Below are 18,056 nucleotides of genomic sequence, written 5' to 3' on the forward strand. Positions count from 1 at the left end.
CTGTTGACTGTTTTCTATAGCTGCTTCTTTTTCACCAAATCCTCACCTAGGTTTCTATGCCATAGTAAACTAAAATCCACCTTCCAAAATATATATATTCACAAGCTATTTTAAAAGTAATTTTAGATTTGTAGATCTACTGGTTTCCTTTCTTGTTCTGCAAAATTACCTTAGGTTCAAATATAAGATATTTCCATTTAGATTAAATAAAATCAGAGACACTATTCATAGGTTACAGATAAAAGTCACATTTGTACTAACTGAAACTATAACACTGCTATGAGTCATTAAGAATAAGTGTACTTAACAAATGTAAATTGCTTTAATCTGACCAGGCAATGCTTGAATCCAATTGTTTTTCACACACTTAAATTTTCTAGATAGACCAGTGTCAAATTTTGGAATTAATAAGGACTAAATTGAGTAACTTCATACAAGCAGTCACCAACTTACACAGAAATCATAAATGCCTCCCTTTATATAAAGTTTCTGGTACTTTACCTCTAAATATTTTACAACATAACCCCCAACCCTCTTGAGTATTGACCCCAAACCTCCTACCCATTGCCAACGTTCCACCTCACTGCCCCCTCTCACGGCCAGGGGGAAATAAGTTTCTGGAATCCAGAGTAAAAACTCAGGAACGCATTTTCCTACAGAAAAAAATATAAATTGTGATCTAGAATGCTGAGAATTATAGTTCAGCTACACTATGTTTATAAAGGCTTTTGTGAACGAAATAATTCAGAACAACATTTCTATGAGAAAATGCATTCCAGGTTCAAAATAATTCAAAGCAATCCCTTTGTAGGTGGGTGACTGTCTGTATAATGCCACCAAATAATATGCTTGACTAAACTCATAAAATGTGGCTATTCACTCTATGAATGCAATGTCAATCACTTTCTAAGAAAAATTAAGCATCTTAATTTATTTAAAAACTGCCATAATACTTACATTTAGCATTTCCAAATCATTACTTTCTAAGCCCTGTGTAAGAAGAACTGGAAAGCTATTCGTTTGGAGAAAGTCATCCTTTCCTTTTTTTGTATCTATATGCATTGCTCCCAGGCGTTCTTCAATGCTAACCTACAGAATAGAAATGATCTATTAATGTTAACCAGACAAGGCCTAAAGTAGTCTGGAGACAAAAAACACTGCCAATTTACACCTCAACCCTGAAAAACCCAAGATATGCTCATTCTCATTCCAAAAGAATAATCATTACCATAATGCCAATGTTGTAGACAAGGGAAACACCTGTAATCCAAGCTTCCAGATTATAGTGAAAAAAACCAATTATACAAGAAGCACATGGTTTGAAAATGCAATTCACAAAAATCCTCCTATAAGAAGATTGAGAAAGACAAGGACCTGGCATCTGATTACTAAAGCACAGGAGAAGACCTATTATCATAGAAGCTTCCCCTACCATAACTATCCCTTAGCTTCAACCTCAGATCTGCAAAATGAAACAATTATCAAAAAAGCATAAAGACAGTTATGTTCCCCAATTTGTAAAATGTCTTCCTGTTTTTTATTAGTGAGTTCCAAATGATGACTTATTAGCTAGAATATGCTATATACAACTACCTGTCCTTGATAAATATTTAAAATTTAAGTGTAAATAAACATGACGTAATTTGATATACAAAAAAACTCAACTGTACAGAACTAATCCCTGATTGAAGCAAGCCTAACAATCCTTGCTCTGTCAGGCCCTTGGTAACTAAATCAAAATATAAACTAGTTCTATGACTAACAAAGCAAACATATGCTTTGTTAAAGCCCATTTGGCTTATCCTAACATATGAAAAACTTCATTTTAAAAAAGGGGGGTGGGAGAATTAAAGAGTTGAATCTAGGCCAAGCTGAAGAAAGTTGGCGTTTAAACTCAGATATCTTGTTACTGAGGTATAATTTTTATGAACAACTATGTTATCCCCAACCCCACACCCAATAAAGACATTTAAGATCAGCTACAGAAACATAACCTTTCCCTAAGAAGAATCAGCTAAAATTATAGACCACTTAGCTAAGAATGTGAACGAAAGATAAAAAAGAGGACTCTGCACAAACAAGTACAGTAACCACAAGACAGTTTTGGGAATTGAGAAAAAAATGAACTTTCTAAGTGTTTTAAGCAGTTATAATGACGATCACATTTAAAGACCAACTGGCACTAAGTCAGCCAGGAGTGCTCAGACAGCCAAGAGAAAAGAGGCATCACTGGAAATCAGCAACATGCGAAACCCAATGAAAGTCATCATAGCAAGTCCAGGCTTATTTATTTAATTTTATGTTACCCAGCTAACTATTAACAAATGGCCAAAACAACACCCTCTTTAGGTAATATAAGTCTTACAAAGGTAACAATCTTCAATTTGGGGACCTATCATGGTGGGAATAAAACAGAAATCTCAATAAATTTCTAAAGATTTAACTTTGGTTCTATCCAATATGCTTATTGAAAATAAAGTCTCAAACTCAAATATATGGTCAAAGTTTTGCATTACCTCATTTCCCCCTAACTTCCTCTTGCTCTCTACTTGCTTAGTTTGTGGAGGAGCAGGCTTGATAGCTGCATGATGACCAGGAATCCCAGGCACCAGGACTTTTGCTTCAGAATTCATCACTGGAGTTCTCACCTGTTACACAGGAATAGAAGAGATGTGAAAGAGAAATCATGCCTTAATCCTTATGTATTGTCTATGAGAAAACAAATAGTGTTTAAAAGGCTCTATAATTGGAAAACTCAAAATAATTAACATGATATTAAAGATAAATTTTAGTTGAATGTTGGCAAATATGTTTTTAAATGATAACCTGAAAGTTCATGCTTTTAAAGCTTGCAATACCACATAAGAGTAAAAACCAGGAAAAACAAAATCTACAGATTATACAGGACACATTGAGTTAACCAATGTTAAAGAGTGAAGTTACACATTTTGTGAATACCTCCAGAATTCAGTCTTTGCCAGAAATGCTCAGACAGCCAAGAGAACGGTGTCATCTCTGAAACTCAGCCAGTAGCGAAACCATTTGGATGTCATCATAGCATGTCTTGGCTTTCCCTTTTCTCATTAGACCAAATATAAGATATGTACATGCAGACACCCAGTAATACTCAAAATAGGGCACCACGGTGATAGTTTTATGCCAGTGTGTGGTATTAAATCCAGCCCACATCATGGTTTTATTACAAATAAAATACAGCATTCTTCTCAACAAAGTTATGCTCTTTTAAGTACTGAGATTGATAAAAATCATTTACTTATAAATTTGATACTGGTATTTATTCCTACATACTTCCTTGCCCAGACAATCATGCATGGTGGGCAGAGAAGAACTAAATCCAAGGTCTTCAACTACTGGTCATCTATTCACTCATTCATTCTGCAAACAGAGTACAGAAATCAAGAAAGTTTTACAATCTTGATATCTAAAACCATAATCCCACACAATGTGTAAGATAAGAATATAAAGAGGATATTAAAGAATAAAAAAATAAAAGTCAGTTAAACATAATAATTCAATTCGCCCAAAGAGATCTTTTTCCTTAATGTCAAATTTGTCACATGCTCACCTTTGTTATAGCCGTTTCTACTTTTGGGGCCCAGCAGTTTGAAATATCTCTTACTAAACACATATGAGGTTCTCTGGAGTTTGGTGCCTGGGAATATATATTTAAAAGGGGAGAAGGGGGGTGGGGGAAGAGAGACAGTGTCAAGCAAAGCAACTATGAACAAAAACAAAATGAAAAACAAATGACTACTTGTGCATTTTTATAAAATATTAAAAAGTGTGGAAGGCTTGCACACTAAACTATTAGGTATAATTACCACTCAGATTGATGGCAGTTGAGGATAATGGATAAACTATGAAGACTCTGGGCACAATGTTTACTTTCCTCAGTTTTGAACTGCTTGAATTTTTCACATTTATAGTTTGTAAAAGCCAACGGATTTCTAAGATGTAACAGATTTTAAACAAACCTATCAGTTCATCATCCTTGTAAGGAATAATCTGTGCTGAAAGTAAACGGTTCTGCCCTACAATTTCTATTGTTATCCTTTCCACAAGCAAATCAAAGATAGCACTGCTGACTAACAAAATGCTCTGAGGTGAGGCTATGTCCTGACCTGATTTAAGCGAGGGCGGGCAAGTCAGATGCAGCAAACTACACAGGTACCAATAAAGGTTTAAGGTTCTGTTTAATTCTTTATGCCCACTCAAGTAATCAATGTCTGGAAGGACAAAGAACAAACAGACAACAATGGCTGTATCCAGAGAAAGGGATTCACACATGCCAAGGAGTCATGTTTACAGCTTAATACTTTTCTCCTTTTTAAAAATTAAACCATATGCATTAAATATTTTTAAGTTTTTTTTTTAAATTAACTCAACAAGAACTTGCTTGGGCATATAATATTCCACTCACAGTCTTGCTGAGGGCCTTGCTAGGTGCAGGTAATATAAACACAAGCTTAAGAAATAATCTATTGGACATGTTCATAGTAACTTACAAGTCTTCACAGAAACTTTTAGAGTAAAAAATGTCAAATCATTGCACTGCCATTACATTTCCACTTAGAAAATCCAATGGGTGCTAATACTAAGTGTCTTATTATTAAGATTTAGATTTTGTGTAACTGAGCAAAATTCAACAGAAGTCATCCCTGTGTTGACCAACTAGTAGCCACTAGGAACATGTGGCTACTGAGCACTTGAAACGTGGCTAGTTCAAACTGAGATGTGCTGTAAGTGTAAAATATACACCAGATTTCCAAAACATAATACAAAGGGGAAGGGAGGGTTATTAAATTTCTCAAACAATGCTTTATATTGACTTAAGTGTTAAAACAATATTTTTGATATGCTACATTGATTAAACATACAGAGTTCTCACAAATTAAATCACACAGTGAAAAATCCTTTAATTAAAGGAGCATGTATGATTTCTTTTAAAATATTACAATGAGTAGACCAATGTACCATTTTTCAAAATCACTCTTTTCCATGGACATGTTGATACTAAATTGTTTTATTCCAAAGTAGCAGCTACGTACCACTCGCTCAATAGCAGGCTGAAACCAACTGCCATATACAATCAACAATGACATTTTGTCCGAGCAAAAACCAGCAGCCAGAATAGGGATGGGTTTTGGTGTTGATTTCTTGCCTTTCCCAGGTGTTGCTATCTGAATTGTGCAATTTGAAGACAAAGGTTTTTTGCAGTATCTAGAAACGGGGAGAAAAAAATGAGATCAGAGAATTTGAAATAACATCTCATACTAATTCTTTGAAGTTGATACCAAATCATAAAATGTGGCAATCCTCTAGCATAAGACTTCACCTCTCTCCACCAACACCTAAAACCTCACCAACCAAAATCAGCCTTGAGACCCACCTGCCCCTCTGCCCCATTTTGTCAGGCCCCAAGACGAAGCCCCAAGTTCCCCAATGATCTCTCACCACCCTGAGCTTCATCCTATTGCAGCCAGCCCCGTCTCCAGTTGCTCCCAACCCCCAAAAGCCTCCCCACGAGTTCCAGCAGCAAAGTTCTTCCCTCAATGTCTTCTCTAAGGGCTCTCTGCTCCTTCTTGCTTCACCCTACAGCACCCCCTATTTGTAGCTGTTTTCTCTCCCAAACCATGTGTGCCAGGGGCATCAGACATGATTTAAGTATTCTCCTTGTTCTTCACTGACACTTCAAGACAATAGTCTCTCTCTTTTGTCCCCAAAACCTTTGAAACTGGTGTCACCAGATACTGGCTACTTCTGCCTCCTGCTGCCATGCAATGATCTCTAAGTCACTCCTCTACATCTCTTAAAGGTTTCAGTGGCTCGCTATCATTCTTTCCAACACTACTCCTAATAAATTCCTTTCTTGGTGGTTTCCATGTCCAGCATCCAGGTTCGTGGATTCTCTACACTCTGGTCTCTCAGTTCCTACCTCCAACGATCATGCCCTTCACCATACTTCAGCCACATAATTCTCACACCCTAGACATCTTTTACCATGTATTCCCAATAAGTACATGCCCTCCATAATCCCAATTTTAAGCATCCCAATATTTCTATCTTTCCAACTCACTCTTTCTAGTATCCTGACTCCACAACTATCTCTAGACCCAGGATTTGGGGTCTCTGCTTTGACCTTTACCCCTCGATATCTATTATCAACATGTCAGACAGAATGACTGCCTTAAAACTGAGATCAAATTCCATCAATACTCTGCTTAAGAATCCTTCACTGGCTTACCAAGTCCTCATACTTCTGGGCCCCACTTCTTCTGGGCCTCAATTATACATTCCATGTACATGTTTCACTACGTAAATAAAAGCCTCAAATTTTAAACATTAAAATGTTAACTCCATGAATAGAACTCAATGGAGACTCAAATTTTATAATCAAGTGTCTGTCCATCGTGAGTGTTTTAAAATAAATATACACTACTTTCATAATTAGTTTACATCTAAATAAAGTCCTATTCTAACATTTTAAAAGAAAGATACCAATTGATAATAAAAGGCTGAAACCATTTTAAAGTTTAACATAGTTGAGTTTCAGGTAGTTACGACACGGTTTGGCAACCTTTTTATATAAAGGGCTAGACAGTAAATATTTCATGTTTTTCAGGCCACATATGGTCCCTATTGAATCTGGTCTGCCAGCCAAAGTTTGCTGACCCCTGCCCTATCACTACTGCACAATATATCAACAATGCTTCCTCCCCTGTCTACCAAACAAGAGCACTAGCAAGGGGGAAGTAAAGCAGTAGCAAAAACAGAAATAAGGCATCACCAAAATTCAGAAGCAAATCTCTCCAACTGAGTTACTTTGTTTTGAAATTTATCAGTAGATAAATTTATCATTTACTAAGCATATATCATAAAAATTCACTCTCATAATCACAAATATATAAAGAAATGGCCTATGACTTGAAAAACTTGAGTTCTCACTGGGAATGTATGTAATCATATGGATAAAGAAGAATGGTTTCAAAGCAAACTAAATGAATAATAATATGATGCAAAAAATGAGGTGGAATATGACAAAGTAACAACTCAGGGAAAGAGAAATAAATTTTTGACTTGAAAAATTCTTACTTACCCATTTAATATGTGTTCAAAAAGATGAACTTGACCATCTTTGCAAACGACAGCTAGTTTGACAGGCTAGAAGAAAAATGTAACTGATTACAATGGATAATATATTTCAGTCCCCAATCTAACTTACGGAAACTTAACTCTTCTTGCCACCCTTAAAATAACCTGAAAAAAAAGTCAGAACAGCAGGAACACTTTTAAAAATAATTACCTCAATCAAAATAACAATTAGTGTTGTTGCCATCAAGATTCAAAATAAATGCTTAGGCCAAGTCAAGGAGAATGCAGCCTCAGAGTCTGATGAACAAAATTACCACCAAGCACAGAGCTAGTAAACACCGAACTGACATGCCCCATGTGTCTGAGCAGTCAGGACTGCTGAAAATGACATTTTGCATGAGTGGCTGGAGGGGCTGGAGTGGGATTCTAAGCCATCATGGCCTCTCTTCCTCATCTGTCTACTGTTAATTCTAGTAGCCTAGTAGTTTTGATGCTTCTATCCATGACACTCTTGCTGTCAGCCTCTCTACAGCTTTACTTTTTAAAGTTCTGAAACTTTAAGGAGAGAGCTTAAATGACTCCTTAGCACTTCCAAAACATTGCTATCTCTAGTTATAAATGCAATAGGCAAATTCAGGAGGTAACCAATATATTGGAAGAAACTGAAATATATGAAATGTTGTAAGAGTAACTTTGCATTGTGAAAACACTAAAAATTTTTAAAGGCATTTAAAAAAATTTATGGTGGATTTTAAAAAATTTATACTCATGTATAAAAAAATCTCAGAAGGAGGAAAAAAATCTCATTCTTTTTGAGGTTTAACAGCATACGAACATTGTCAGGGGAAAGACTGTTTCTCTCCCATCAAATTTTCCAGTTCCCCCTTCCACATACAACTCCTACTGACAGATATCCAAATCTAATCTCAAACTGTCTACAGAGGTTGGTAACATAAGCAGAATATTCTGCAATACCATAATCACAGTTTTGTTTTGGAATTAAGTTATTACTATAACCACAATTTTATATCAAGTACCAGAATTAGAACTTGGTTTTCTGATCCACCATTCCCAGTTTAATAACATAAAAATATTTTTTTAAAAAGCCCTGCATCCTCCTTTATTGTATCATTGATAACTTTAAGTACAATGCCAGCATTATTCCAAGATACACTTTTTTTTTTTTTTTTTTTGTAGACAGTCTCACTCTGTTGCCCGGGCTAGAGTGCCGTGGCGTCAGCCTCGCTCACAGCAACTTCCAACTCCTGGGCTCAAGCAATCCTACTGCCTCAGCCTTCCGAGTAGCTGGGACTACAAGCATGCGCCACCATGCCAGGCTAATTTTTTTTTTCTATATATTTTTAGCTGTCCACATCATTTCTTTCTATTTTTAGTAGAGCTGGGGTCTTGCTCTTGCTCAGGCTGGTCTTGAACTCCTGACCTCGAGCGATGACCACCCGCCTCAGCCTCCCAGAGTGCTAGGATTACAGGTGTGAGCCACCATGCCCGGCCCAAGATGCACTTTTAATTAAATCTAAAAGTAGCAGAATTCACAGTCAGAACAAGAGAAAGCAAAAACTCAGTCCATTCTCTACATACACTAGGGGCAAGTTTTGCTACTCAAAGGAAGTGATTTTTCGTCTATAAATTACTTGCATTTAAAGAACCTACCTCTAAGAATCACACAAACACACACACACAATAACTTTGAAAAACTTTTTAGGAAGTCACTTCAAGTTAAACCAACCTCTGTGTTTAACAGTTTTGGGGACAAATACTAACATGTTTCTTATTTTTTCAGTTTTCCATGACCATAATCACTGATCATCATGAGACAGTGCACTGATCACACTGAATGTACACAACCCTACCCCAAAACAATTAACTTTGTAAAGCATTAAAGTATTATTGTGGTTAAGTGTAGGATTCCTACTAGAGTTTTCTAAAAATACTTGTGTATCTCATTTCTACTTGATGTGGACGCCTTAACAAACAAAAATCCTCATAAGGAATCGCTGATCTAATCCTCAACACCCCCCACTTCACATTAGAAAGCCAAGTTTGTTAGCCACAGAATCAATATTTAAACCAGAATCTTTTGATGTTTAAACCAATGCTTTTCCACTATGACACTTTTCAAAAAATATTAAAACACAATGAAAAACTTCTAAATCATCTGTAAATCCTAGTGAGAGGTTTGTGCAACATACATATTTCAAAACCTAGAATGTGTTAAAAGTGAAATATCCTTAGCTTTCATTGAAAAAGTAGGATTCTGTCAAAATCAAAAATCCTACATAGCTTTAGTCAAACAGAACCATGAAGTACTTCAATGACATTGGGTTTATTTAATGCTTAACGTATGTCATAATCATCAAATCCCTAATTTTTAAATGAAAAATTCTAGATTACTTTTTAAAAAACAGCAAACAAGAGGACATTACTCTGAGAACAAAACACATTTCAGTTAGGAACCACCGAAGATTTTATAACCAAAAAAATGCATCTGATAATCATAAATATACTCCTATTAACAAAATCCACCTCCGTAACTTTAATTCCCAAAATGAATTCTAGAATGTACTACCACCTTTCTCTTCCCCCAATAAGAGCTTATCAGTGATTGCATAGTTACTTTGAACAGTCTGATTATTACATTTTGTTGCTACTCCTGTATATCTCTCCCCTCTTTCGAGTCATTAAATCATCAAGACCCAGATTTTAAAAATAACATGTGAAATCCAAAAACAAATTCTCAAAAATCGAGGCATTTACCTCTTCTTTGTTTTCTGACAAAGTCAAATCAATATACACAGGTTCATCTGTAACTGTAAAAGACATCACTGCATTCTTTTCTTTGTTTTCTGACCGGACCTGCCTAGATAACAAAATCAGCAATTAGATACTAAGACAGATTTAAAATTAAAAAAAAAAAAAAGGCAAACACCTAAGAGGCAATCACAGCATTAGACTCCCATTAGCTTTTCCATCTTTTGAAAGCTCAATAAGGTGACTAAAAATCAAAACAAGGGAACCATTCATGCCATTACCATATAACACTGTTGCCTGGGAAAAGAGAAAATATTAATACATTTGTGGTAAATTTAAACAATGAGTAACATATAACATCCTCTATTCCTTTTCACTGATTTGTCCATCTTGATACCAATACCATACTGTCATTATAGCAGCTTTGATAGTAAGTCTTGAAATCAATGTTAGTCCACCAGCTTTTTTCTTCTGTTTCAAAATCATTTTAGCTATTCTGTCCTTTACATTTCTATTTGAATTTTACAATCAGTTTGTCAATGTCTATAATAAAACCTGCTAGGATTTTCACTGGGCTTACACTGAATCTGTAGATCAATTTGAGAAGGATTAACATCATAATATTATGAAGATATAGAGTCCAGAAATAGATAAGCTTTGTTCAGGCATGAGTTATAGTGCCGTGAGTTCAAAGGTAATGAATCAAAAATACATATGTTCAATAAGGTGTCTTTAAATAGAAACATACACAAAACAAGGTTAGGTATTGATTAGATGACAAAAATGTTATGACCAGAGGCTCACAGGAACCTAACCCTGTATTTTCCCCCAAAAGTAATGGTTCAGCATTGACTAAATCAGTGTTCTTGGGGACTTTATAGGACATTACGACTACAAATAACAAGAACTGATATATAAATATGTGTTTGTGTGTGTGTATACTAAAACCAATTCAGTAGAAATAGTCTTTCCAGCAAATGGTAATGGGATCATTGGATATCCATAATGTAAAAATAAAAATCTCAACATCACAAGCCATTAGGGAAACGCACTTTAACACCACAATGAGATACCACTACCCACCTATTAGAATGGCTAAAATTAAATGCCATACCAAGTGTTGGTGAGGATATTAAGGAATTAGCATTCTTATACACTGCTGGTGGAAATGTAAAATGGTACAACCACTCTGAAAAAAAGTTAAACGTACACCTATCACATGATCCAACTATTGCACTACTAGGTGTTTACCCAAGAGAAATGAAATCATTTGAATGAAATGTTCATACAAAGACTTATACACAAATGTACAGAGCAACTTTATTTGTAATGGCCCAAACCCGTCAACAAGCCTAGAGACCAGCATGGAAGGGGGATTACAAAGGCACACAAGGAAACGTGCCCATTGTCTTGCGGTAAACGTTTCACAATGTATATGTATATCAGAACTTATGTATCAATTTGTACCTTCTAAATACATGCAGTTTATTATATGTCAATTATACCTCAAAAAAGCTATTTTTAAAAATCTAGTTACAAATTTTAAAAATATAAATAACATGATTTATAAACATGATTCAAAATCAGTTTCATTTACCAAATAGTAAGACTTTATGCATCTACCAGTTAATAATCCTTCGATATTTTTAGTCTAGAAGAAAATTAAGAGTTGATGTGATAAACTTTATTTTTATGCACAAATTCTTAATAAAGATTCATTGTAACATGAAGCTATTTGTACTACACACGTTCAAAATCTCTGCCATCAGACCACTATAATACAGAACTGCCCATCAATAGAGAGAGTACTGTCTCGTTATAGTAATGTAGAAGGGGTATCGGGTGTTTTTATTTTTTTTAATCTTCATTTATAGGCAAGAAGGCTTCAAATATTATTTCCTAACAGAAATATGTCCTTCAAAGTAATAATCAGGGAACCTCAGGCTTGCTCTATCTACCAACAAACAAAGTTTATAGAGCTTGCTGGATAGCTTTTCAATATGGGGTTTCTTTCTTTCTTTTCTCTCTTTTTTTCCTTTCTTACTTTTTCTTTCTTTTTCTTTTCTATCTTCATTTTCTTTCTTTTTCTTTCTTTCTCTCTCTCTTTCTTTTCTTTCTTTCCTATTTATTTATTTGTTATTGTTGTTAAGTTTATTTCCCTGTTACCAGGAAGGCTTCAAACATAACAAATAATATTTTCAGGATCTTAAGGTAACTGAAATCAACTTTGCTTTTATAGAAAGACATTTTGTACCCGGAGACCTCTAGGTACTAGAGAGCCAAAGAGGTTAAGCATTTAAGACTGAAGCACCTCAGTAATGCCAAACCTTGGTAACAGATTTAAACTTTTTGGCATTACTAACTTTTTATGTGGTAGACTCTCCAAAACTAAAAGAATTTACCCCTACGGGCTCTCTTCAAAAATCAAACCCAGAAGGAAAAAACCAACTCAATTTAATTATGAGAGGCATAATTAGGAACTATGGTTTGTTTTGCCAGTGGTTTTGAAGGTGAAGAAAGGTCCACATTTTGCCCCATGAACCTTTTCCCATAAAATTGCCTTTTAAAGGAACGCATATTTGATGAGGCCCACTTCTAAATGAGTATTATCTTGTATAAATTCATATTAACTTTACATGGCCAAGAGCATGCTCAACTAATTATTACTAGCATGGGAACCTACTTCTATTTTTTAAATCTCTACTTATTTTGCCCATGAACAACAGGATCAAAAAAAAAAATTCAACTCACTATCAGATGCTACCATAAAATCCAAGAAATTTCTGAAATTTAAAAACTCTTTATTGGCTCTTTAATACCAAATTAATTTTTACTTTTAGTAGTTTCAAAGGGAATTAGTGATAGTAACTATTGTAAAAAAGGGCTAGTGGGAATTCTCAGACACAGCCAAGGAATTTTATATCCTCAGTAAACCATTAGTAAATAGACATTACTGCATTAACCCAGTAATGCCATCCACTTGAACAAAATCAAAAGTTTTCCTAAAAATTACTTTAAAAATGTATTTCTAAATTGCCCCACTATAAAAATATTCAGTCTCAAGCATAAAAGACACTCTATCATGTAATGCTCTTAAATTTTTCTCATAAAGATCTCTTTTTTAGGTAGGCTCAATTCTTTACTACAAGTCAATGTAAATCCAACATTAAATGCAATAAAGCAAGTCCCATATTCATCATTTATATTAACCACATAAACTGTGACAGATTCTTTCAAGACAAAGAAAGCTACCTCCCAAATCCAAAAGAACTACATACCAGACATTAAGTAACCGGTCATGTACTGCTCCAGATAAGAAATAAAGACCTGTAATTCCATCAAAAGGTTGGTTCTCATTAGAAGGTCTGATGGTAGTGAACATAAGTGATGAAACTGGCGTCGCATGTCCCGTGAAGTGCTAGAGAAAGTTAAATCTCAGTTAGGAGAGGATGGATTCAAAGCAGTGACAAAAATTAGAGGAGTCCATATGCATCATAAGCAAGCCATATGCAATAGACATCTGAAAGCAGAGCTCCATAATCAAGTAACAATGAAATTTAACTCTAAGCAAATAAGGTTATTTGTGCTATAATCCTTTACTTCTTAAAAAATCCTTCTGAAAATACTGAAAATTAAGATGCCCCTTCTATTAAATAACTCCATGACCCTACCAACGCACACCTATATTTCTTCCATTTTTGAAAAATGATTCACTTAATCCTATCCATTTTTAAAGGAATTCTCGGGTGCTCAGACACAGCCAAGGAATTGTAGGTCCTCATTTTACTCTCAGTGAGTCGAAACCACAATTTTAAGGCATCATCACGGCACCAAATGTTCCATAATCCCTAAGTGTAACTATTTTTTCCTCCTCAAAAAATATTATACTAAATCTCCAGTTAAATACTATTAAGCGGACCAAAGGATGAATACAGGCTAGAAACCAAAATTAAAATACCATAATCACTGCATAGTATAGTAAAAGATTTTTTATTTAAAAATCCTTTTTTAAAAGTATTTGTTCTATTCATTTTTCCAATACATGTGAAGCAGACATGTCTAACCTATTTAATACCAATAAATCAGATTTGGAGGTTAACTTTTGTCTGTCTATTCTACTATATGATGATACTTGAAAACAAAGAATTTGTGTTCTTAATATTCTGGCCAGGCGCAGTGGCTCACACCTATAATCTCGGCACTTTAGGAGGCCAAGGCAGGAGGACCGCCTGAGCACAGTAGTTTAAGACCAGCCTGGGCAACATAACAAGATCCTATAATTCTACCAAAAAAAAAAAAAATCAGCCAGGCATGGTGCAACATGACCGTAGTCCTAATTACTCTCAAGGCTGAGGCAAGAGGATCCCTTGAGCCTAGGAGTTCAAGGCTGCAGTAAGCTATGATCACACCAGTACACTCCAGCCCAGGAGACACGGCAAGACCTCATCTCCTTTAACAACAACAAAAAAAAAACCCAATAATATTCTATGGCTGAAACTTCTTCCTTTCTCCGTACTTGCTCTATGATTGTTATGCTTACAAATAATTTGATTCACTCACTCTGTAGACTTCTTTGGTCTCCAAAACCCATAGCTTGATTGTTCGACCAGCTGAAAGCAGCATCTTTCCATCTGGGCTGATACACAGGAAACTGACACTGCTATTGTCACCTTTCCACTTGCTATATTGTGAAGAGAATCAAAAGCATCTAAATAAATGGGGGAAAACTACTCACAGCAGAATATTAAAAAAAAAAAAGAATCAAGCATTAAAAATACCACCTAAGGTCCTATGCCAACTGCATTCCCCAAAAGCCTGGTTAGATAACTAACCCTGGACACGCCCCTGCAGTGATGCCTCATTGGTGGGGCTCTGTAGTAACACTGCCTGACCTCCCTTGGGCAGGCACAGGATAAAGATTCTCAAGAGGTATCAGGAAATGTGTGCGTGACAGTAATAAGAAGTTAAAATGGGTAGTTGCATTTATCCTGTGACTCATAAGATGGACTTTGTTCATATCCAGAAACATACCACGCTGGCCAGACCTCCACAAGTCCATCCTATCCCCACATCACGGTGCCTGCTTTCTCTGGAAGGTTGGTTGGCCTTTAATTCCCTTAACAACACAAATGATTTCTCAAGCTGCAGCTCAAAAGATTATTTCCAACCCAAATCTAAAGGAATGAACCCCCCATATGATAGGTAAAATAAAGTAGGTATAGATGATTCCTTTCTAATATCTCAAAGGATTAGAAGCATAATCTTTGCCGTTTGTTACACACATTAATGCTGTTATAGGCAACAGGGAACTTGGTTATTCACTTATAAAATCAAGAAGTAACAGTGAGAATCTTGTTACCAAGAGAGGTTAATTCTAAAGTGGAAGAAAAATATATTGTTCTGCCAGTCATACTGGAGTATGTCAAATTAGACATGTAGAAAAACAAAATTAGATTCTTATGCCCCCCCCCACACACACAAATTACTAACTAAAAGGTATTAAAAGAAAACATGAGAATGTTTTTATAATCTTGGAGTTAGGAAAGGCCTTCCAAAGCAATTATAAACCAGAAATCATAAAGGAAAAGATGACCTGATTTAATTACATAAAACTTCTGTGCCAAAAATAAGTCATAAATTTAAGATACAAGTAAAAGGTTAGGAGCAAATATCAAAAATAAATATATTACAGACAAAAAATTAATAGACACAAATAGCTCTTTCATATCAGGAAGAAAAAGATCTCAAAAAGAGGAGCTCAAAATAAAAACAAAGGCTATAAACAGGCAATTCACAGGAGAAATACAAATTGTTGATAAACATGAAATGCTCAACCTCACCAGTAATCAAAGAAATGCAGCAATAATGTAGACAGAACCTTTCCTTTACCCTCACTGGCTTCTAAAGTTTTTGCCAATTTCTCATCAATTCTCACAGCTTCAATGCTCACTTATTGTATATATTCACTAGGTTGACACAAATAAAAAAGACATGCACACAACCCTGCCTTGAGGAAGCTGCTAAGCTTCCTGAATCTACTCAGTACTAAAAATGCCACCAGAAGCTAATACCTTCTCTATCCTCCCCAAACACACCTCCCCAGCCTCCTTAGGAGCTTCATAACTCAAAGCATAATCAGCATTATCCAGGAAGTTGTGAGAATTACAGACTCTCAAGCTCCAACCTAGCTAGACCTACTAAATCAGATCTGTATACACAAGTAACATATGTACACACACGCTAAAGCTTTAAAAGTGGCTGGGTGCAGTAGCTCACGCCTGTAATTCTAACACTCTGGGAGGCTGAGGCGGGCGGATTGTTTGGGCTCAGGAGTTTGAGACCAGCCTGAGCAAGAGCGAGACCCTGTCTCTACTAAAAATAGAAAGAAATTATATGGACAGCTAAAAATATATATAGAAAAATTAGCCGGGCATAGTGGCACATGCCTGTAGTCCCAGCTACTCGGGAGGCTGAGGCAGGAGGATCGCTTGAGCCCAGGTGTTTGAGGTTGCTGTAAGCTAGGCTGACGCCACGGCACTCTAGCCCAGGCAACAGAGTGAGACTCTGCCTAAGAAAAAAAAAAAGCTTTAAAAAAAGCACAAGATTAGAAGATGCCTCTCTGGGAAATGTGGCTGGTTCGAGTGGAACAACCTACACATACTAACACTTGAAGGCTTCCCAATCATTATAAATGAAGCCCAACAATTGAAAAGGCACATACACACTCACACCCGGGCCTTCCAATCAACTTTTTAATGCTTCATTTTCAAATAGCAACAGGCAGCCAAAGACCTCCAAGAATCTGAAGAATGCCTTTAACATAAAAGAGACCAAATCAAACAAATTGAAACACACCCTCAAATAGACATGATGTAAGGAGCAAAAGAAGAAAACTCCTTTATTTATCTTCAGAGTTAAAAAGAAACCTGATGCAATAAAAAAGAGAGAGAGAGAAAAAATAGCTCCCGAAAGTTAAATATATGGTAAGAGAAATTTAAAAACTCACTAGAAGGTTTGGAAAGTGAAACTGAGAAAAATCTTACAGGTAAGAGAAGAAAAAGATAAAATGGAAAATAAGAAAGTCAGAAATGTAAAGGATCACTCCAGGACATGCAAGATCTAGATAATCATACATAGTACTAGAGAAAGATCACACACACACACACACACACACACACACCCCGAGGATGAAACACACATACACACCCCCCCAGAGGATGAAATTATCAAATAAACAGTACAAGAAAAATGCAGAACACAAATTTCTAGGCTAAATGATCCCATCAAGTGCTAATGCAATTCCTTAATTTTAAAAAGAACATTAAATTTTAGAACACTAAAGATAATTAACACTAAAAAGCTTAAAAGAAGTGGAACAATGCCTTCAAAGTTACTGAGGAAAAATTATTTTCAACCTAAAACTCTATATCCTCAAACTATGAACGAATTGTGAGGACAGAATTAAAGACAATGGTGACCAAGCAAAATCTCTCTTGCACCCTTTCTCAGGAAGCTACCAAATGAGGTACCCCACCAAAAAGGAAGGAGCACACCAACAAAGAAAATGGAATCCAGGAAACAGAGGCTCCATCCAACAAGAGAAAATTTTCAGAATGGTGAGGAAAGGAAATCCTAGGATAGCCGCTATTCAGCAGAACTTGGAAGACAGAAGTCCTCCAAGAAATACATAGAACTGATTAACTGATGTGTCTAAAGTGATTCAACCTGAGAAAGATGACTGCAAAAAAAAATTTTTAAATAAAAAAATAACTGAGAAGATTTATTCTACTAAAAAAGCAAGAGTGAACTAATGATAGGTATATATAAAACTAACCAAATGAAAAATAAGGCAATTATAAACCCCAAGAAAAGCAAAGTTTTGTGCCAAATGTACAAACATAGGACAATCTAAGGCTCAGCTGTAAGAATATTAAAGTAGTCATAACATAAACAATAAATACTGCTTAATCAAAAACTGTGATAACAACTTTGAGAGAACTGGGAGGAGAAAGGAAGATAAGAGCTAAATCCTCATCTTCCAGAGTAGGAAATCAGTAGACAGGATCTAAAATGAAAACTAAAACCTAATAACAGCAGCATAATAATGTTAAGAATGAAGCCAGAAACACAATTATTTTGAGAAAACCGTTTAGTGGATGAGAGGCCAGGCTCTT

At 35.6% G+C, this 18,056-nt stretch overlaps 1 protein-coding gene and 3 non-coding genes across 4 annotated transcripts in view; all 4 read right to left on the bottom strand.

Moving 5' to 3' along the window:
* Nucleotides 1–18,056, bottom strand: part of WDR43 (WD repeat domain 43) — a 46,203-nt gene that overhangs the window by 16,338 nt on the left and 11,809 nt on the right. Inside the window, exons 4-11 of the mRNA XM_069494151.1 lie at nt 14,443–14,563; nt 13,161–13,300; nt 9,889–9,991; nt 7,118–7,182; nt 5,070–5,241; nt 3,587–3,673; nt 2,517–2,648; nt 958–1,089 (exon numbers count right to left, since the gene is read on the bottom strand). Of these exons, the coding sequence (XP_069350252.1) occupies nt 958–1,089; nt 2,517–2,648; nt 3,587–3,673; nt 5,070–5,241; nt 7,118–7,182; nt 9,889–9,991; nt 13,161–13,300; nt 14,443–14,563 (952 nt within the window). The remainder of the gene's footprint in view (nt 1–957; nt 1,090–2,516; nt 2,649–3,586; nt 3,674–5,069; nt 5,242–7,117; nt 7,183–9,888; nt 9,992–13,160; nt 13,301–14,442; nt 14,564–18,056) is intronic.
* Nucleotides 2,198–2,275, bottom strand: LOC138400436 (small nucleolar RNA SNORD53/SNORD92). The gene has a single exon (XR_011236319.1). It is a non-coding gene; the product is annotated as a small nucleolar RNA SNORD53/SNORD92 (small nucleolar RNA).
* On the bottom strand, nt 2,984–3,061 carry LOC138400434 (small nucleolar RNA SNORD53/SNORD92). Its single transcript, XR_011236318.1, has one exon. It is a non-coding gene; the product is annotated as a small nucleolar RNA SNORD53/SNORD92 (small nucleolar RNA).
* Nucleotides 13,629–13,713, bottom strand: LOC138400437 (small nucleolar RNA SNORD53/SNORD92). Its single transcript, XR_011236320.1, has one exon. It is a non-coding gene; the product is annotated as a small nucleolar RNA SNORD53/SNORD92 (small nucleolar RNA).

The sequence above is a fragment of the Eulemur rufifrons genome, chromosome 19, assembly GCF_041146395.1.
Source record: "Eulemur rufifrons isolate Redbay chromosome 19, OSU_ERuf_1, whole genome shotgun sequence".
In the NCBI taxonomy this organism is placed as follows: domain Eukaryota; kingdom Metazoa; phylum Chordata; class Mammalia; order Primates; family Lemuridae; genus Eulemur; species Eulemur rufifrons.